General features: G+C 32.2%; 1 protein-coding gene across 6 annotated transcripts in view; it reads right to left on the reverse strand.

Annotated features, from left to right (window-relative positions):
* The window catches only part of LOC107440072 (two pore calcium channel protein 1), a 60,258-nt gene that overhangs the window by 25,601 nt on the left and 20,413 nt on the right, over window positions 1-14,244 (reverse strand). For all 6 annotated transcript variants that reach the window (XR_011638263.1, XR_011638264.1, XM_043048181.2 and 3 more), the window contains 4 exons: window positions 12,954-13,205; window positions 12,552-12,670; window positions 9,682-9,783; window positions 1,641-1,767 (listed from right to left, as the gene is read on the reverse strand). Coding sequence is in view for 4 of the 6 variants with exons in the window: in XM_043048181.2 (XP_042904115.1) it covers window positions 1,641-1,767; window positions 9,682-9,783; window positions 12,552-12,670; window positions 12,954-13,205 (600 nt within the window). In the remaining 2 variants the exon portion in view is untranslated. The remainder of the gene's footprint in view (window positions 1-1,640; window positions 1,768-9,681; window positions 9,784-12,551; window positions 12,671-12,953; window positions 13,206-14,244) is intronic.

The raw sequence follows: 14,244 nt of genomic DNA on the forward strand, positions 1-14,244 counted from the left end.
ATATTAAGGCTGGCCATATACTGGGAGAGCAAGAAGAAAAGGAGAGGTATACAGAGGTGCAGAAAACTGATTTCTAAGATTTGCATTAGCTTTATGTGCAAATGCTAACCAGAGGGCCGGGATAGCCTGGTCGGTAGGGCGCTGGGCCCATATCCAAGAGGTCGTAGGTTCGATCCTCGCCGGCCGAAGACTCCCCGTGTAGTAAATGGTGACTGATGCACGTTAAATCTGTCGAGTCTCAAAGTCCTCCATGTTCCCACAACAAATCAATACCTCTGGGGGTACTGATCCAGGAGTTTCCTTGTCTTCTGGATTGGTTCAAAATTACAAGGCTACGGAGTTGAACGTTAGTAGTCGTAAACCCATGAACTTGGGTCGGCTGTTCAACGACAGTTATAAAATAAAATAAAAATGCTAACCAGAAGGAAACTAATTCTCTGCACAATATTGCATTTCTTATTAAAGATATCCTAATTATCCTAACAAACTAATTAAACAGCTTAAAAAGAATTTTTAAAAAAATATAAGAATAGAATAAATAATAAAAATCATCTTACATTAAATCAGCAATAAACTTAAAAAAATTATTATTCCAAAATTGTAATACCAGATCATGTATTTCATTCACTCACTCATTCATTCACTCACTATTCACATACAAACCATGTTGCAAGATTACTCAAATATCTTTAGATTCTGATATCAAAAAATTCCAAGAATAAAAGCAATAAAGTTGATCTTCAACTGAAAATTTGGATAAATGTGACCATGAAGACCATTTAATCTGAAGAAAAGCTGATCTAAAGAATTCCAAGACATTTCTCTTTTTCAGAAGACATCTTTTCCACTGTTTTTTTTTTCCTTTCTACACTATAACCCTCAGCAAAAGAGGAAAAGGTAGGGGGAATCTTTCTTTAGTAGCAAAAATTATCTAACAATCTTTAGCGGCAGATTTCTAGAACAGTTGTTTGCAGAAGGAGAATGTAAGAATACTATCCTGCTCCTAAATTCTTGACATTTGCTTTAAACTTAAGGTTCTTTACAATAGTATTGATCTGGAAATATATATAAAAAAAAGTCACTGAAGACAAAAAGGTGGTAATGAAATTCTGGAGAATCTATTTAATAAATAAAGTGGTCAACTTACAGGTGAGGAAGAAAAAGAAAAATAACTATCCCATTAGAAACAATGCCTGAGCTGTTGTTTCATAATGAAATAAAACCCAATGATTTGGTTTCCTTTTTTTTTATTATAAAAATAAAAAAGAAACATGCATTTTTTTAAAATCCTGAGAAAAAAGAAGATATATCAGTTTTGAAGTTTAAAACTGTACTCAAACCAATTATGGCAGAAATTAACCAATTTCTATCTCCACTTTGTGGTTAACTAAAAGGAAAATTTAAAAAAAAAATTTATAACATAACACCATACGCATTGCATTCATTTTTTAAATTATTTTAACTATAAAGTATATAAATGTGAAAGTATATAAATGTAATTTTTTAAACATATTTTAAAATTAATCTAATTTTCAGAATTAGCAGACACTTTTAAGCTTATTTCCATTACTATATAAAATCAAAGCTAATGATCACAATTTGACAATTCTAAATTTTCATAATTGAACTCATCGACTTACTTTTAAATGTTTTCGATAATTGTTATAAACAACAGCCAAGAAAATATTCATAAAAATGTAAAGACAAATGATAAGGTAGGCGATGAAAAACAATGCAAACCATCTGTTGGAATCATATGCTGGCATCCTATGAAGAAATTACTAGTAAATAAATCATAATAAATAACACTAGTCAATAAAATTAAAACAAAGAAAAATTTCCTAAATACAATAAGGCTAATTATCGTTAATCAAGGATCAAGGATTTTGCTAAAAAGTTTTTATCCCCTCCAAATTTGAGGGATTTTGAAACATCTAAAACCAAAGCTTTTAAATATTTAATTACCTAAAACAAGAAGTACATTTTTTTTGTTCCATAAGAAATTAATCTTATTTTATATAGAAAAAATAATACTTCAAGTTATATTTCAAATTGTTCTTTGATAAATTTCAATTAAAATAATTAAAAAAACTTTTTAAATTTTATGTGTATACATAAATTTATCATATACTTTTCTCTAAAGTTTAGAATCATATCTTTTCCTTCTCTCCAATTTTATTTATTTTACTACACTTAAAGTACTAAACCTAAAATTTTAATTTATATTACATTGTCAAAATGTTTTCATAAGAGCACAGTAGTTGACTTCAAATTCATTTGACAGATACTATAACATTTCTACTTCCATTTAATTATCTCAAGCAATTTGCTAATTTTGAAACTTGGCAAGAAAGTATTTGTTAGCAGTTTAATTAATCAGATATTTTGGATTTCTATCTACAATTTATACATAGTTTATCTCAAAGATAGACATAAAACTTAATCAATTATTTTTAAAAAAATTCTATGGAGAATAAAATTAAACTTAATTCAGCAAAAATATCTTCACATCTTTTTTTTTTAATGTTATTAATTACTCAAAAATGCTAATACATTATTCTCACTCTATTTTCACATAAAATTAAAAAAACTTTTCAAAACATGTAAAGGAAAATTTCGAGCAGTCAAATTATAACAAACAAAAAAACTTTAAAAACACTATGTTAACATTTAAAATTACAATTAACAAAAATAATAAACCAAATTCAAAAAATATTATTTTACTTAATTGATAAATGAGAAAAAAAATTTTTTTTAACAGTTTTCTAATTTAAAAAGATATAACTTAAAAGATCATTAGAATGAATCAACAAAATTTATGAGTAAATATATTTACTGAAACATTTTTTTTTTCATATACTCTTTACTTTTGCATTTAAATCTTCTAAATAATACCAAAGTATTTGACTTCAGAACTCAAATGACAGAACACTCAAAAAATTTGACTTAGTCAGCAAAAGAAATAATTTTCTAAATTTTTTAAAAAAAAGAATACACATTTAAAATGCCATGCAGTTGAAAAAACAATGCAAGGGCTTCACTAGAGTTGCCGAGAAAAATGGTTTGACAACTAGTTTCTTCCTATTGTTTTAACACTAAATTAGAATTTCAAAAAACTGATAAAAAAATTAATTTTTGAAATTTTTTTTAATAATAAGTAGCTTATCATACAAAAATACCAAATATATAAAAATCTCAATATTAATTTTTTTTGTTGCTTAAGTTTGACTTTTCTATTGCACAGCAGTATACCATTCGAATAAATATATACATTTATATATGTATATTTCAGTGAATTTATACTTTTATAACCATTTCTAAACTTTTAAATACTTGGATATCTTTTCACTTTATTTCCTTTTAAATGATTCTAATTATTTTCAAAATTCATATTTCTTTTTAAAGACACACGGATTTCATGAAAGCCTTTTTAATAACTGGAATCCCCTCGCGTCCCTTAGAGTTCAAAAGAAGCTAATAAAGTATTTCTGTTTGAATACTCGCGGTGGAACAAGGCCTAGAGTCTATTCCCCGCGTCGAACTCTTAAACGGTCCACCAAATAACATCAAATCAGCATTATTTCCTGCTCTGCACCTCTTCGTGGGGCGAGGGAGTAACGTCCTTGGATGGCTAACCCAGACAGAGGGGACAGTGGACAAGAAGGCGAAAGTAAAAGAATAGAGCCGATTGATTGAGAAAATGATCGAGAACTCGGATGAAGACGATTTTGGCCCGCCTGAGGGTTTCGTGTCATCTTTTAAAGAAAAACAGAATGAGTGGTCGACAACGGCGCAATGTCTAGTACAGAAAATGAGTAGGACTCTGACTGAATTAAAAGGAAAATCCCTCACAGTGGCTGCAGTCTTAAAAATAATGAGCGTCACTCAAGAGTTCGTCCAAAGTATGTCAAATCAAAACGAACTTCTTTCGTACACTAAGGGTGCCCAAATCGAGGCCAAAAGAGCGTTGACGGAAATGATTGAGCAGAGCAATCGAAGGAAGGAGAAAACATTTGCCAAAGCAATTAGAATGGGTCGTGAGGCACATAACTCTAAAAATGCTAAGAGACATGTCTTAATGATCAAGTCAAAGGAGAACTCAACTCCAGAGGTAATGGAAGAGGCTTTGAAGGAAAAAATTGATTCCAACGAAATTGAACTAAAGGTCAAAGAGCTCAAGAAAACGCAAAAAGGCGAATTAATGGTCGAATTAGAGACCCGACAAGACGTGGCAATCTTGAAAGAGAAAATAGAAGCAGACCTTGGCAAGCTGTGAAGTGCCCAAAAGGCGAAAGCCGAGAATCATAATTTTCGAGCTACCAGAGGGGACCACCAAAGAAAGCCTCTCCAGATGCCTGAGTGCAAATAATTACGACATTCATGACGGCGACTTTGAAGTCGAATTTCCAATCAAAGCCGAAAAAGGTGTCCACTGGGTCGTTGCAATGGAGGCAAAGTACTTTAAGGAGACCCTCGAAAAAGAAGGAGTCTATGTAGGATGGAAGTGCTACCGTACTAAGGAATACCTAAGACCGCTCCGATGCTATAGTTGCAACAGGCTCGGACACATGGCAAAAGACTGCGGCCACACAGAAACGTGCTCAAAATGCGATGAAGCAGGCCATCGTGCGGCATCATGCAAAAGCAAACCAAAGTGCGTGAATTGTCACGAGACGAATAAAAGGTACGGCTCCAACCTGAGAACTGACCATAGGGCTTTAAGCAGAAACTGCACGTCACAGAAAAGAGCAATTCAGAGACTCAAGAAAACCATTGACTTTCAATCTGCTACGATTTTGATTTTTTGCTTTGTAATACTTTGATTTAATACTTTTTGTGTTTTTGTAAATAAAGTAAAGGGTTTGAGACTTTCCAGGCCTAGGGCCCTCGATGGCGACGGTCTTCCTGCTGTCGACCCAATTTTGGTTCCGTCTGCGGAGGGTTTGGCACTGCCGCTCTTCAGGTTTTGGACCAGTCGGGCATCCTTTGCTCTCGATCGCGACTATGGTGCTCCAATTCTTGCACGACTCGGGGCCTTGCCCGGTGTCCGCATATTGCTGGGCCCTCGTGCCGAGCTGGATTTCAAGTCGATGACGAGGCATCCTACATTTGGCGTATGGGCATATTTGCCTGGGTCGCCGTAACTAAATTCCTTAATAACTGGAATCAAGTCATAATGCTTACCTACTCACAGCTGCGTGATGTCGCATTTGAGGTAAATTTAATTTATTTCTATACAATTATGATTAAAGATTTCCTTTAAATGCTTATAAAAAAAATTTCTTCCAAGTTTATTGTACACATCATTATTTTTAAATAATTTTGTTTTAAACAACCTATTTTATGCACAAATATAGTGATCAGAACAGAGCATTAACAGAACATTAGCATTCAAAGCTAAAACTAATATTCCTATGCTCTAAAGTAGATGCAAAATGTTATTTCTGAACACGTGCAGTACAGCTAAGACAGAGATGGGTAAACTTTTTTGGTCGAGGGCCAAAAATCGAGAAAAAAATTTTTTGGTGGGCCAAATAAAACTTTCAAAATTTAAAAAAAAGCGATATACAAATTTTAATTTAAACTAGGAGGCTTCGCACCCTGCTCGGTGGCACTCGCCAACCCCCAGAACTGCTTTTGCAGTTCATTTCGGATTGCGAAGCAATCCGATTGCTTGCTTTTCTCGCTTATTGGATACGTTCTTAACGTCTAGCTTTTGTATACTTTTTTGAACACTGAAGTTCCGAAAACTTTTCACTGTAGAATTGAAGGGAATTTTGCATTTCAATATTAATTTGAAATTGCAAACAGTTCACATATTTTTCTTAATCACACTATTCTAAATTTCAGTTGTTGAGAAAAGTAACTGTTGTAAGTTTTGTTTTAAAGTCTTTCCCACCAGAGGGCTAAAACCATGTGTTGTAAAACAATATGAAATAGTACTGAACGCCGGATGTAAAGCATCGGCTTCGATGAAGATAATTTTGTGAGAATTTTTTTGATAATTCGGTGAGAATTCACCCGATTAGACATATGATGCACACTACGTGCTCTTGCGCGCCGAAGCCTATCAATTAAAACGTATTCGAGTTTTATATAATATAGATTAGCCATATGATGATCACTACGTGCTCTTGCGCGCCGAATCCTCTCAATTAAAAATGAAAACTGTTGCCAATGCGAGAAACGAAATATCATCGATTTTATTGATACATATTTATAAGCGTTTTATATAATACTAGGAGGCTCCGCCCCCTGCTCTTTGGCGCTCACCAACCCCCGAAACTGCGTTAGCAGTTCATTTCGGATTGCTTTGCAATCCGATGCTCGCTTTGCTTGCGCATCGGATCCGTTCTTAACCTCTAGCTTTTGTATACTTTTTTGAACACTGAAGTTCTGAAAACGTTAACTGTAGAAAATTCTAAACCCGTGCATTTCAATAATAATTTAAAATTGCAAACAGTTTACATATTTTTCTTAATCACACTATTCTAAATTTCAGTTGTTGAGAAAAGTAACTTTTGTAAGTTTTGTTTTAATGTCTTTCCCACCTGAGAGCTAAAACCATGTGTTGTAAAACAATATGAAATAGTACTGAACGCCGGATGTGAATTCACCCGATTAGACATATGATATGCTCACTACGTGCTCTTGCGCGCCTAAGCCTATCAATTAAAAGGTATTAGCGTTTTATATAATATGGATTAGCCATATGATGCTCACTAAGTGCTCTTGCGCACCGAAGCCTATCAATTAAAAATGAAAACTGTTGCCAACGCGAGAAAAGAAATATCATCGGTTTTATTGATACATACGTATTAGCGTTTTATATAATATAGATAGATATTTAGTGAGATGAATGAAATTGCGATTTCATTTTTAAAAGTTCCTTATATTAAGGTTCGAAGTGAGATGTGCTCATTTTAAGGAACATGGCTAAATGCTTTTCTGTTAGTCCACTTCTGAAATGAGTTTTTCTAAGGTTCAGAGTTGAAAACTCTTGTTCACATATATAAGATTAAGCAAACATAGCGCTGATCTTCTGGGCATGAAGTATTAAATTTTGGAAACTAGCTTTTGGTAATGATTTGAAAAACTTTAGCATATTTAGAAACAACTGCTTCAGATGATTGTTAGATTGTCCGCTCGTTGGATCTTAAAATGCGCAGTCTGCCAAATGTGAAGTACAATTTACCTATATCAGATTCCTCGAGAAAGACAAACGCTAGTTGGAGCTCAATCTACGGCTATTCTATAAAGAACTTTTGCTTTCAACATTTTACCAGTTGAAGCTGTCTGTGCAAACTATTTCCATCAATTTATGTTTTGCAGAACAAAAATAGAGAAAGTAAAAAGGTCATCAGTACTTTGTTAAAAAAGTAAAAACAGAAATAATTTTAATTTTGCCACTGATCGGCAAATTAAAAATCTATCCGCGGGCCGGATAAAACCTTCCGGCGGGCCACAGTTGGCCCGCGGGCCGTAGTTGCCCAACCCTGAGCTAAGAGGTAAAAAATAAAGTTTTTACGGTTAGAGTAAGACAAACTATATGCAAAAGCTCTCTGACTATTCAATCTTTGTAGTCAGTAATTTTGAGCCCTCACGCTGTAAAAAACTAATGATCAAATTGCAGTCAAAGGTACTGAGTACCAATACTTTTAATTGCAAAATCCATTTTCACTGTAAAATTTTAAGGAAAAAAATAAGGTAAAATAAATTTTAGGGATGCTGCCTGTTTGCCAGTATTTATCATAATTTGATCTAGAATTTTTAACAGTACAAGAGATTTAGTTAACTCCTAGATCAAGCAACAAATAAGGGGCAAATTTGCTTTCATGAAAAGCTTTATGAAACTAATGAATATTGGCCAGAGGTCAGGGTACCTAGTATAAGGTAGTGAGAAAAAAACCAGATCCGAGTTCGAGTAGTTAAATCAAAATAGACTATACAAATGAGAATTAGTCTCTTGCTTTAAACAGAAAAATTAATTTTATTATGTTAAAACTTTATTAAATTTATTAGAATTAATTTTATTATGTGGCACAGTAAAACTAATTATGTAGTTTGGTGTCTGGTGTTAAGTATTAAAAGTGCATCTTGGGAATTTTTTTGTGGTTAAAAATTTCTAATAATATAGCCCTTTATTTAACAGCCTATAGCTTATTGAAAACTGAGATTAATAAGTTAAAAGTTATTATTTCTATATCTACAGTTTTTCATCTCGAAAATGATAACTTGTTTTCGTAAAAATATGAAGTTTAAAATTTTAGTTATCTGGTCAAACTGTGGAATTTACATTAATCTAAGGAATGTATATAAAAGGCATCAAAAGTTTCATTAGATCAAATTCAATAGTTAAGATTCAGAATTTTTTCCTGAAAGAAAAAAACATCATTTGTCATCTATTTGCCCCTATCCTTAAACATAAACATTTACAATTGAAATTTATTCATGGAAAATGAATAATACATAAAATTAAAGCAAAATGTCTATATATTTTAAGATTTTGTAAAATAAAAATTATTGAACGCCTGAACTGGTAATGTGAAAATATTTTAAGATCTTCAAGTTCACATAAACTAGGTTTGACTGTAAATGTATATGGATACAAATGCATTTAAACATATTGAGTATTAACAAAGTTCAACTGTTACTTTTAATAACTCTTCTGATTATAATTGCAAGAGGATGGCAATCTACAGAAATTATTAAATTTAGGCGAGAACCTTATTGCCCACACTCATTTTAACTAAATGATTCAGTGCTGGAAATTAACAGAGGAAAATATAAAACACATGTTTCTAAAATTTATTCTCATTGCAAGATTGGAGCAAGTTGTTATATCTCAAGCCAAAACTAAGAACATTTTCATTACACTATACAGCAAAATACAGAATTTTGATAATACTCATTATTCCATTGAAATATTATAAAATATTTTATGATGACACATTTAATAGTTCTGCATATTATGAAGATTTGCAAATTCTTTGCAAAATATTTTCTGTATTGTCACTATAGAAAATCTTTTCCTAAACTTTTCTCTTCTCCAGTGTATATTGCCATGTCTGGCATCAGTAGAAACTGACTAGAGTATAATAAAATCTATACAAAAGTTCATAAGAAAGATCAACATTTTCTCTAACATTAAAAATAAATTTTTTATCTTTGCCTCTTCAAAATTATACCATCTTCAAATTAAAAGTATATTACTTTTCTTTCATTTTTAAGTTAGTTAAGAACATAAAAAAAATAATAATAGGGTAGGAAAAGAACAAAGGTACAATGCTTCATATACTCCTTACAGTATAAAACAGAGAATTAATTATGTTATCAATAATCAGCTTGATGTTATTAGTAGTTAGGCATCAATAGTAAATTACTTTTCTTTCAAATGTTAATAAGAATTTTATTCTCAGTTAGGCAATAGTGAATAAACCTTTTCCATAAAAATTGATCATCCATAGTAAAAAAAATCTATTTTGAACTATTCTATATCAAAAAAGATATAGTTTGAATGTTTTGATTAATTTTTGGTAAAAAATTTTAAATTTAAAAAAAATTTGGAATGCCAGAATTTTTTTTTCTGGTCATCACAAGCTTGATTAGTGGAATTCTGGATAGTCACACATTAACTGTACATAATAAAATATTGAAACACAACGATAAAAAAATACTCACATAATGTCAGGATTATTAGCTGTTGTAACAAGAACATATAGTTTAAAGTATATATCAAGGTAATTGGTAAAATAAGGTTGACCATCAGGATATTTTAAGTTCCTGAAAGAGATAAAAATTGCATAAAAAAATTAACATATAAGGATCGGAACAAAAACAGTGCCAATGAATGTAGTAGTTCTAAAAAGTAAACTGCTATGGCACTAAATATGCATAACTTTTGAGGGAATAATTGCATTACAAAAATTTTCAGAGCCTAGCTTATTTTTAAAGCAAATTACAAAACACAAAATTAACTCATGTTCATAAAAAATTGAGAGCTCATTGTTCTCCTGAGTTTCCCAATAAGGAGAATTTTAAAGAATAATTAAAATTATTTATCTCTTAACTTCTGCCTATATATGATATTTTTAAAATATTTTTTGATAGAATATACATTTTAAAAGCACGCTCCACTCAGGTCATAGCTTTCTAAAAGCATATGAACATATTTTTAATAAGGTAATGAAATTGTTCTTAAATGTGGTGCAAAGAAAATAGAGAAAAAAATATTTCCAAAACAATTCAGCGCAGCAAGAAGTACCAGAAATATTTCATTGCTGGTAATAGTGATGAAGCAAATGTAAATTTACATGAACATCACATATCTGATTACTATCAGCTGGTAACCTACATATTTCACTCCCTTTCGTATTCGCACTTTTTATATTAACCAGTTATCTCTATTCATTCTTGATTCAATATTCATTTTCAGCACTCATCATTTTAATTTCAGGCATGAAAGTGGTCAGAAAAAAAAACTGAGCTTTTATAACTCAGGAGGAGAGGGGGGGGGATTTTTCTATACAATACTGTGATATTGAGGAGATATATATAAAAGCAACTTTTTTTTTATTTAGTATTTAAAGTGACAGAAGCATTTAGACAGTGGAATTAAAAATTTTGTTAATATAATTTTAAAATTTTGATCACTACTATGGTAAAGAAAATTAAGCAATTATAGGAAGTTGCAGCTTAATTATATTAAATTAATGACCGATCAATCATTTTAAATTAAAACAGTCGCCAACTTTCACCTTAATATCTTCTGATAGATTGTTACTGACAATTTTAGTCACTTTGACTGTTTGACCAATCAAACTAGAATTTATTTTTTTCGGTAGCATTAACTACACACACTTTGTATTCGCCTTCTAAATTGACTACCAACGTTAAAATACATTCATGTTACTCATAGCTGCTAAATTGCTTTTAAAATCGTGCGAATATGAATCGCGATAAGGAATTTTAAAATCGTGTGAATATGAATCGGGATGTTCGATTTTAAAATAGCGTAAATAAGAATCGCGAAGTTGGATTTTAAAATCGCATTAATAAGAATCGCGATGTTGGATTTTAAAATCGCATTAATAAGAATCGCGATGTTGGACTTCAATATCGTGTGAATAAGAATCGCTATATTGAATTTTAAAATAGCGTGAATAAGAATTGCTGTGTTGGATTTTAAAATCGCGATGTTGAATTTTAGGATCGCGTGAATATGAATCGCGATGTTTAATTTTAAGATCACGTGAATATGAATCGCGATGTTGAATTTTAAAATCGCGTGAATAAGAATAGAGATGTTGGATTTTAAAATCGTGTGAATAAGAATCGCGATGCATAATTTTTAAATCCTGTCAATACTTATCGCAATGAGTAATTATTAAATCGCGTATAAATACGAAAATCGATGTTTGATATTACAACCGCGTGTTAACGAATCGCAATATTGAATTTTACAAATATGTGAATGTGAATTGCGACATTGGATTTTTGGAATACGAATCGTGATATTGGATTTTAAAAACGCTTAAATACATATCGCGATATTGGATTTTAAAATTTCGTGAATGGGAATTGCGAGTACGGTTTTTAAATCGCATAAAAACGAATTGCAACAAGTAACTTTTAAATCAGTTAAATACGAAAATCGATGATTTGCATAAAAAACCTCTGAATAAGAATTGCAATTTTAGCAGGTTCCGGCGCAGTTCCTGATGTTTTAAGTTCTGAAAATCAGCCAAACAAAATAAATCAAATATCACGGCTTTGAACTCTTTTTCAATCTATAGCGGAAGTCGCGGTTGTCAGGAGGCTACTGCAGGGGGGGTTCGTCTCAAGTTTGACTATCATTCGCGCTGCTAGGGTATCTCTTATTGGACTCCCCAGAAATTTAAGTTTTTGGAACATGGTCGGAAATTTAAAAAATTGGGAGAAAAAAGCGGATTTCCGCTTTTTTGTGGAAGTCTTTCATCCCTGTAATTTGAAAACTACTTTTATATTTTTCATTAAATCATTATCCCAACAGCCAGACACATCGCCAAACCCCAGTAATCATAAAAATTAATTATATTCAAACATAAATATAGATGAAACTTCATTAAAATATAATATTTAATAATCATGTTAAGTATTTTACTGTTTTAAACGACAATGAAACAATAAAATTTGTAATTTATTTTACAGCTCTTTATTTAAATTGTGGGCATTATTTTGGAATTAATTTAATAATTGCACAAAAACATTCCTATAAATAACAAAAAAAGTTTTAAAAAATATGAATTCAATTATGTTATGTAAATAAATAAAAGAAAGATTTTATATTACAAACAATATCTTTCTATTAAGTCAAATGATAACTTAGTAAGATGCCCGATTCTAAGAGAGTCACACAATCCTTGAATGAGAACATTATGAAAAAAAAAGTATGCTAACAGGATGAATGCTTTTACTGTTGATACAGAACTTTTCAAATGAATAACAAGACACAAAAACCAATATCAATGCATTAATAACTATTTTCTGGAAAAGATGCATTATCAACTTACCTTTTCTGAAATAGTTTCTGAGCCATGAGGGAAAACAATGATATACTCAGAAAAAACAAAATGAGAACATTTAAAATATCAGGAAGTGTTTTTCGAATATTTCGAAATGCTCTTCGCACCTACAAAATCAAAATAAAGCATTAAAAAAGAAAAATTTTAAAAAAGCCTATTTCCAGAATGCAAGGTGGGATAAGTCAAGCTGCACATTTTACAGGCATTAAAGAAAAACATTGAGCATTCTTTTAGACTAATATACATAACTAATCTTTATGTTTTTTAATTACTTCCTTTCTAAAAAAATACTCCAAATGATTATAATAATGATTTTTAAAGAAGCTAACATATTGATCTCTGGAAGAACAAAAGTTAAAAATATAAAACTAAACAATATAAAATGATTACCTGTTTGCTTTCACTGAAATTAACCATGAAGATAGGTCTTAAAGGTCTTGACCAACGGTAGGCAATATTACCATGACCAGAATTGATTAATGCAATGTAACAGCACATATCAATAGCTGTTAAAAGTATAGCAGAGAGAACTAAAATATTCTTTTTATCACGACAGAAAATTTCCAGAGGTAGAAATGAAGCACAATGTAACAGACGAAAAAGATAAAATAATGCACAAGCAAATTCTATAAGCATTGTCACCTGAAATAGAGATAACATATTTAATGACGTTGAAAAAAAAGTCATTTTAAATTAGTTTCTTTTTCTACTATTTCAAAAAACACCATTTCTTATAAAACAGGAAAGGGGATACTTATACCTTTATGTAACTGAAACGCAGTTATTTGATTCGATTTCTTCGAACTGTTGGATCACTATTTGACGGTAAACAGTTTCCTAATCCAGATGTAACATTACATCACTATCGAAGTAAAAGGGTTGCCTGCCAAAGACACTTATCTCTTTTGCCAGATCACGAGTGCAATATTCTTTCGCCACCAATGAAACAAATTATACGTGTTTTCTATACTATGTGTAAGAGGAACAGTTGGGGGTAATGCCTGCCGCCTCCACGTGGTGCCCCCTGGATACCCCTCACTGGGTAACTAAATGGCAGGCAAACATCATGATGAGCGAACGAAAAACCTTGGATATGGCATCATCCGTCGCGCCGGTTAACAAGGGATGCGTTCAGGAATTAGGCAGAGGTTCCTGTTCGAAAAGTGTAATACAGTCTCCAGTAGCATATGGTAAGCCCTCGGGTGAGCCCAGTGCTAATACCGCTGCTTTGCAGTCTGCTTCGGATGCTGGTGAGGCGTCCAAAGGTTCAGGCCCTTCCTCTGTAGAAGTCTCTGGTCCCCAGAGGCACTCGGGAGACAGTGTGTCTGGTACCATTGGACTGTCCAAGAGCCAAAAGAAGAAGTTAAGAAAAATGAGGGCCATTGCTGCGAGTGGAGGAGCTAAGAGACCTAGGTCTTCTGATGCAACACCCTCTCCCAATGCGCCAACCCAAATTGGAAAGAAGCCCAGGGAGGATGTTGTTCCTGGGAGGAGAGCCCAATCCAGCGGAGTGGTTCCCCCTAGTGGGATAGCAGAGCTGGAGAGGGGGATCCAACCGGGGGCCTCCAATCTGGGGTCTCTTTTGCCTGAGCAACTGGGTCTACCAAGATTGCTATAGTCCTGGAGGATTTTCCTCCGGACAAGCTTTCTCTGGAAAACTCAAATAACATCTTGAAGGAAA

This window comes from Parasteatoda tepidariorum, chromosome X1 (genome assembly GCF_043381705.1).
Source record: "Parasteatoda tepidariorum isolate YZ-2023 chromosome X1, CAS_Ptep_4.0, whole genome shotgun sequence".
Lineage (NCBI taxonomy): Eukaryota > Metazoa > Arthropoda > Arachnida > Araneae > Theridiidae > Parasteatoda > Parasteatoda tepidariorum.